Source organism: Oncorhynchus masou, chromosome 24 (assembly GCF_036934945.1).
Source record: "Oncorhynchus masou masou isolate Uvic2021 chromosome 24, UVic_Omas_1.1, whole genome shotgun sequence".
Taxonomy (NCBI): Eukaryota; Metazoa; Chordata; class Actinopteri; order Salmoniformes; family Salmonidae; genus Oncorhynchus; species Oncorhynchus masou.
Window position 1 is genome coordinate 39,158,249 of NC_088235.1, and position 8,336 is coordinate 39,166,584.

Here is an 8,336-nt window from a genome sequence, read left to right on the forward strand (position 1 = left end):
ATGCCAGCCAACCGCTATAAATGCATTGAATGCACTATAACTCATCACACCATCCCCAGGTCCTCTGCTAAGCACATTCCCCAGGTCCCCTGCTAAGCACGTTCCCCAGGTCCTCTGCTAAGCACATTCCTCATGTCATCTGCTAAGCACATAGAAACACTTGCCTCAGTGAGAGGTAGGCTACCTCTTGTCTGAGAAGGTGAAATTGAATGTGCACACTGGCTCTCTCAAGGTGAATGCATTACAGATAGAAGCACACCACACAAGATCTATAACTATACTGAAGAACATTGGTGAGCATTGATACAGAATCAGTCCAGGTGAATGGCAGTCTCACATCGCAGGTAACCAATAGCTTTTTGTCTCTGGGACTTCCCATCTCATCTGCAGGACACTACTATTTACCACTTCCTGAAAAGCACAACAAAACAAATATGCACAGCCCCTTTAAGGTGCTCTGTGCAACTCCACCAGCAAATAGCCCTACATGTCTACATCCCTGTGAGTAAACCTTTAAAATCTTATGATGTGATACACTCTTATCACATGCAGTGGCTCCTTAAGACAAATGTCCACTGCCAATTAAATTCATTTCACTGGTGTCTCCATGCAAATTACTGATTAGAACCTTTGTGGAATTCCTTACAGAATTGCAATGTGGGAAGAGAGACCCTGATCAACCCAGTAGATTATCACCTGCTAATTATTTCTACCAGTTAATGGGAAGGAGCAACTTACACACATATGGACTATTTTCTCCCCTTCAGACATTAGTAATAGCTGGTCTAATCTTAAAATCCCGATAGGCTATTCTGATTTTTATATGCAATGATTTACATTAACTTATACTCATAATACATAGATTATGTAAGCAAAACCTATACAGTGCTTTCGGAATGTATTCAGACCCCTTGACTTTTTCCATATTTTATTACATTACAGATTTGTTCTCAAATTGTTTAAATAATATCACATTTACATAGGTATTCAGACCATTTACTAAGTACTATGTTGAAACTCCTTACAGCCTTAAGTCTTCATTAGGTATGACACTACATGCTTGGAACACCTGTATTTGGGTAGTTTCTCCCATTCTTCTCTGCAGATCCTATCAAGCTCTGTCAGGTTGGATGGGGAGCGTCGCTGCAGAGATATTTTCAGGTCTCTCTAGAGATATTAGATCGGGTTCAAGTCCGGGCTCTGGCTGGGCCACTCAAGGACTTGTCCCGAAGTCACTCCTGTGTTGTCTTGGCTGTGTGCTTAGGGTCGTTGTCCTGGAGTGGACCCCGCCCTGTGCAACTGCGCCCTGGACTTCCTGACGGGCCGACCCCAGGTGGTGAAGGTAGGAAACAACATCTCCACTCCGCAGATCCTCAACACTGGGGCCCCACAAGGGTGCGTTTTCAGCCCTCTCCTGTACTCCCTGTTCACCCACCACTGCGTGGCCAACTCAATCACCAAGTTTGCAGACGACTTGATTACCGACAACGACTAGACAGCCTACAGGGAGGAGGTGAGGGCCCTCAGAGTGTGGTGTCGGGAAAACAACCTCTCATTCAATGTCAGCAAAACAAAAGAGATGATTGTGGACTTCAAGAAACAGCAACGGGAGCACCCCCCTATCCAGATCGATGGGACGGCAGTGGAAAAGGTGGAAAGTTTTAAGTTCCTCGGTGTACATATAACCGACAAACTGAAATGGTCCACACACACAGACAGTGTGGTGAAGAAGGCACAACAGCGCCTCTTCAACCTCAAGAGGCTGATTTATTTTTGCTGATACAGTAGTGGTAGCAGCGGAGGCAATAGCACGTTTGTATCAAGGGTAATAGAGGCACACCTTTTTTAAAGACAGTATTGACACATGGCTTAGAGGTCTAGTTGTCCGCTTCTGAATTACAACTCTTTTTGTCTTATTAAATTGCTGAACAAGCTGACACTTACGGTAAGACCACATGAATTTCATGTGATCACATGTGAAGCCACATGTGATAACATGATCCCATGTTAAATGAATTTGAAATAAATGTGACAACACTGGGATGCAAATTTTCAACATGTGAGAACATGAAATTACACGTGACAAAATTTGGGCACATGTGAAAGCCCAGATGTCAAATGTCATTTAATTGACATACATTCAATTTAAATGATCATGGTCCCCCTGCAGGTTTTGTCTAGTTCAATGTTTGTTCCATGGACATCCCCAAATATGTTTTTAGGATATTCTCAGAATGTTGTGTCATGGTCCCCTGGAGGTTTTCATCAAGTTGCTGTGAAGATACATTAAAAGGTGTTCATGTTAAAGGACAGTATGATGATTATTTGGGACTAAACCTCACTTGGGATTTGAACTGCCTCTTGGTTGCTAGCTTCCTGAAGATCCTGCTGGAGCACCAGGTCTATGGACATAATGGAGATTGGCTATATATTGGCTCTGTATTGCCAATAATACATTTCTGCACTTTGCCTAAAGTTGCAATAAAAATAAAGTAAACGTATACAACAACTTGAAGCTGTTTATTTCTTTTCTTTAACAGTATGCTGCTGTATTCATCTGTCAATTACTATAACAACTTGTACTTTAAATACAATTGAGACTCATCCTTAAATTGGATTTGAGTTAATAACCTCTTGGTCACTAGCAAACTGAAATGTCCTGCTACAGTGAAACGACACCACAAGATCTTTGAGTGTGAAAGAGATATGGCCACAGACTTATTGGAAAGACTGCATTTCTGCACTTTGCTAAAAGCTGCCCAGAATCAAGTAAATAATTGTACAATTATCCCCAGCAACATAACATCATTATAAAACTATCAGGACTCAAGGGCATTCTTTGGGGATTTGAACTTGCAATGTCTTGAGTAGGAGTGCATTGATGTTTCTACAGTGCCACCAGGTTCCTCCTTACTGCTTGGAACATATATTAACACACTCTCAAAAAATAAGGGTATGGTTAGGGTACATTGTTGTACACTGGGTTACAAAACGGTCAAAGGTACACTTCACAGGTACACATATACACTCAAATGGTACAGTTTGGTACCTTGTAGGTATGGGAGATTTTTCTACCCAATATTTTAAATATACTGTAAGGTACAAACATCACTGCACTTTCCATTAAAGGTGGGGGCAATGTACTGGTTTGGTCTCATTAGCATGTTTGGGGGCGTGGTCCAATATACATGTCAACCATCAGTGGAAGTGTTGTATCAGTTTAAGTGTTTGATGGTTATGCCAATGCAAGTTGAGAATTTGTCAGAGAATTTGTCGGTAATGAACTGCACTGTAATGAGACTATTGTGCTGTTTCCAGTAACGGCAGCTTGTTACTGTGAATTTGATATTTCTTAACTGGAAACATCTTGTCAGTAAGTTACTGTAAAAGTCACAATAACGTACTGACATTTCTCCTGACAACATGCACATCACTTGCTGATTGGCAGCAACAGTGGCAGCCTATCTTTTGGTCTCCCATGAAAGGGAATGTCATTCCAGTTAATGTGTTCTAGGGTATTCATAAACATACATTTTGTACACTGTCAGTTCTGCCACCTTGTTAAAGGCTGACATAAGTCCATGTGATACCAAAGAACCATATGATATTAAATGTATTGCTAATCACCATGTAACTGTGATGCTCCCTTACCTACCAAACCGTCAAGTCAGTGAGTGATGGATTAGCTACAATAAGATACTGTGAATTTTACAATAACCGACTTATAACTATGAATTTCCTATGAACCAGCAGCCACTAAACTTGTTGAAAATGCACAGTACCCATTTAACTGCGCAGCGCTTGAGCATCACATGTTCTTACAAAGATTGCAAAACCAACAGTGTCACAAGAAGTGCTTTAACTTCATCAACATAACAATAAAACCACTTAAACTGGTTCAAGACATCCACTGATTGTTGGAACAAATATAATATATTTTAGACCTTACCCCCAAATATGCTAATGAGCCACTGCCAGCACATTGCCCCCACCTACATTTCAAAGCACAGTAATGAGTGTACCTAATGCTATGTTCGTAACCAAGTACTAGTGGGAACTTCTCCTACATGCTAACCTCTTCCACATGCTGATCACCTACTTAGGAAATGACCTTGATAACAGCAATTTTCGGCAGTTAGATGTAACAACAAAACATTATATATAAAAAGCTATCTATTAATATGGTTTTTGAACTCTACATTTTCTTTGCAAGCATGATAGCTGTACCTTAAGTTAATGGTTGACACAGCTTGTTGGCCATTAGCCAATTGGCGTTTCTCAATGAGTTCAAAGCACATGAATGCATTGAACTGGTATTCACAAATTTACAATTGGTGAATTCCCATCCCACATGCTTACAAACACAGCATTATATTGACTATATCGGGTAGAAAATTGTAAGATTATGCTAGATTGCCCCCACATGTACCCTAAAATGTATTGACCAGTACCGTGTGAGTTCCTATGTGTACCTCTGAAGGTACCTTATGTATCTTCCCTCCCCCCCTTTTTTTCTCCCCAATTGGTAGTTACAGTCTTGTCTCATCGCTGCAACTCCCGTACGGACTCGGGAGAGGCGAAGGTCGAAGGTCCTCTGAAACACAACCCAACCGAGCCGCACTGCTTCTTGACATAATGCACATCCAACCCGTAAGCCAGCCGCACCAATGTGTCGGAGGAGACACCGTACACCTGGCGACCGTGTCAGCGTGCACTGCGCCCGGACCGCCACAGGAGTCACTAGTGCGTGATGAGACAAGGATATCCCTGCTAGCCAAACCCTCCCTAACCCGGATGACGCGGGGCCAATTGTGCACCTCCCTGTGGGCCTCCCGGTCGTGGCCAGCTGCGACAGAGCCTGGGCTCGAAACCAGAATCTCTGGTGGCACAGCCACTGCGCCACCCAGGAGGTCCCTCTTATGTGTATCTTTGGCCTTTTTGTACATCAGGGAACAACACTGTACCGCAACCGTACACATATTAAAGAGTGTGTGGATATATGTTCTTGTTAACAAATAACCATCTGGTGGCATTGCTGAGACATTAATGCGCTCTGGACCAAAAGGTTTCGATTTCAAATCCCGAGAGCATTTATGCACATTACGGGCTAGATTCTATCAGCTCTGCGCTAACGGACACCTACATAGCGGTTGTTTTGGTGGCGCCGGTTAGGGCTGTCAAATCCACAAGTGACTCCCTGGCATGAAACCTAAAGTGGACATTGCAATTGGCTGCACAGAGCTGTACTAAGAGAAATTCCATGCAGCCTTGTTTAGAAGTTGGAACACTGTGATGTGTAATCTAACCCGAGGAGGACAGGTGTAGCTTTGTGACAATGACCACACGAGCAGCTGCTCACCAGTTTAACAGGTCTAACGCAGTTACACCTCTGACACCTCCAAAACAACAGCTATGCAGGTGTCAGCAATCGCGTGCTTGATCTGATTAAATCTAGCCCTAATGTCAAGTGTCACTGAGCACTGTTACTTTTTAGTTGGGGTTGTCAGATAATCGCGTGATGATTAACTTAATTCCAGGCAATTTGTAGCTTGAAATCATGATGTGATAACATGAAACAACACTGTTAGCCATTGCTGTTATTTTTGGTATTGTGACGTTTCACATTTAAAATCATGTGAAAATGAGTTTGCAAATGTGAAATGTCACATGTGAAGGATTCAAAACCATGTTTTCACATGTGACATGTTTTGGAACACGTCACATTTTATATTTCACTGAGGTCAAAACCACTCTTGTAAAATACAGTCCTGAAGATCTCCTGATGCCAAAGTCACCCATCAGCACCACTGAAGCATAACATCTCTGCTTCTATGGATTGGTCCATTGGGGGCAATAGTTAGGCTACTTCTCAGGGATGGGAATGTATAGGATGGCAAAGCCCCACTATAAAGGAATCACCAAGGTCAAATTTTCTGTAGGAACTCACCCCTTTTTAAAAGTGTAAGAACACTTAACCCGACTTGCCATTCAAACAGTCAAGTCTCTATTTAAATATTGTTTGTGTGTGCATGCGTATGTGTGTGTGTGTGTGTGTGTGTGTGTGTGTGTGTGTGTGTGTGTGTGTGTGTGTGTGTGTGTGTGTGTGTTTGTGTGTGTGTGTGTGTCTTATCTTCATCTGAGCGTCTGTGACGATAGTCTGACATGAAGTGACAAGCTGTCATATATTCGGGGAAAAATAGTACTATTTAGTAAGACGGAATTTTGATCGACATTGAACTTAACTTGGGGAAAGTTTCTCTGATAATCTGTCTCCCTTACAAATCCAGTAAATGTCCTGTATTCTCTCTCGGATGGCACTGCCAACACCGATGAATAAATCATTTATAATAGCTTGGCTACCTAATTAATTTTAACACACCTAGGTTACATTAGTCTGATTCATTATTACAGGTAAATCCACTATTTACAGTATTGTGCTCAACAAATACGCAGTAGCTAATCAGTACAGGTATCCACCCCTTCATCTCCAAAAATACAGTGTGGCTGATGCCTGTGAACACAATGGACTAGTAGACAAAACCCGTGAAATCATCTACAACACATTGATTGATAATTGACATTCAGAACCAGCGAACACAATGACCCGTTACCTTCGGCAAGCAGACGCATCGCATGAACAAACGAGGAGTCCAGCGTATCTTTTTCGGCCATCAGCTCCGGTAAGTATTTCTCCTGATCCATGGCAAGTGCCTCTCCTGTTCACCGCTTGTGCAGGTGAGTCGACAAAAGTGATGAGCTTCGGAATGCGCGTCTCTCTTCCACTTGGTAATTGTCTTTATAGTTACCGCAAGAAAAGCCGTAAGGAATCTCTCAAATTTCTTGACTGAGAATTGAAAGGAATTCAGAGCTATAAACACATCTCCCCAAATCCCGCTCAATTGCTACTGCCTCCTGAAGAACCACCCACCTTAGCTACAGAGGGACTGCGTGGTGATTCCCGCCCCTCTGAAACATGATTGGCCATATCACAGGACAGACTATTCGCAAACAACAAATCTCTACACTGTTATGATAATACGATGTTGTAGTAGGCAACACCGAAAATGTTCCTCCCTCCCCCACTGTCCATGGTGCTGAAAATGTCTCATTTGGAAGCAAGCAGTTGGGTGAAGATAGGCAACACAATGCACCTCTTTTATATGAATGAAATGTCATTTCTTAGGCTATACATGTGTTGTGTCCTTGTCTTGTCATTAGTATTCTATTTATTTGACTATACATATTTTGACAACACGTGTGGCAGGTGAGAACTGCATGGCCAGTCTGGAATTCGGTTGAATGTATGTAAAGCAAGAGAAGTCTTACACGAATCAAACACCTCAAGGCATTCCTGATATTACAGTTTTTCTCAATCCATTTATTTGAACAATGTGGTCGATTTTCAAAACAGTCCAGGAGACCTTTTGCCAAACAGTAAATGTGTTTTCAAAATGCATTTGTCTTCTCAAAACATAAATAAATTCATCAAACTATATTATACATATGTAGGATTTTTATTTGATTACCTTGTTGCAGGATAACTTTCCTATAATGCAGGACACTTAAAAAGGCTTCTAAAGTTTGCAATTTCCACTTTGAAATTTCAGACTTGATATTCCCTTATGAAAAATGTATCAACAGCTTTTATTGGTGCACAGAAACACAATCAGCAATATAAATAAGGAAAGGTGAATGCAATGAAGAAACAACTGATATGAAATGTAATGTATTGGCCTCAATCGACAAAGCTTGATAATGGAAGGTCACAATATCAAAAACAATGACTCAGGGCTCTATTCAATCAGATCCGCTTTAGCCGACATGCACATATCGGTGGTTTTGGCGATGTCGAAGGTGGAACAACGTTAGAGCTGTCACATCCAGAAGATGCTCCTGCCATTATACCTAAAGCAGGCATTGACATTGGCTGCACTGGAGTCACATTCAGAGAAATCTCATGCAACCTTGTTCACAAGTTCGAACACTGGAATGTGAGATGTACAGTAATCTACACCTCGATTAGGCTGATAGAAATCATCATTATTTTGTCAATAAAGCCTCAACTTGATTGTTCTGAACTTCTAAAGCAAGTGAGATGGGTGTGACTTCATGACAATGATCAAGAGCAGCTGCTCACCGATTTGACAACTCTAACGCAGTTACACCTCTGACACCGCCAAAACATCAGCAATGCGATTGTCAACTATTGCCAGAGCCAGATTACCCCATTTAGGGCCCCGGGCACTGACCTCCGGCTACACATTTTGTCATGAGGCTAAGAGAAAATGTTGCCGTTTTAAAGCAAATTTCCTCTAATTCTGCATTTTTTTGCCATG

The 8,336-nt window shown here is 41.9% G+C and overlaps 1 protein-coding gene across 1 annotated transcript in view; it reads right to left on the reverse strand.

Annotated features, from left to right (window-relative positions):
• LOC135512156 (KH domain-containing, RNA-binding, signal transduction-associated protein 2-like) overlaps positions 1 to 6,907 on the reverse strand; it is a 114,158-nt gene extending 107,251 nt beyond the window's left edge. The window contains exon 1 of the mRNA XM_064933871.1: positions 6,612 to 6,907. Within this exon, the coding sequence (XP_064789943.1) occupies positions 6,612 to 6,702 (91 nt within the window). The 5' untranslated portion in view covers positions 6,703 to 6,907. The remainder of the gene's footprint in view (positions 1 to 6,611) is intronic.
• Positions 6,908 to 8,336: the final 1,429 nt, after the last annotated feature.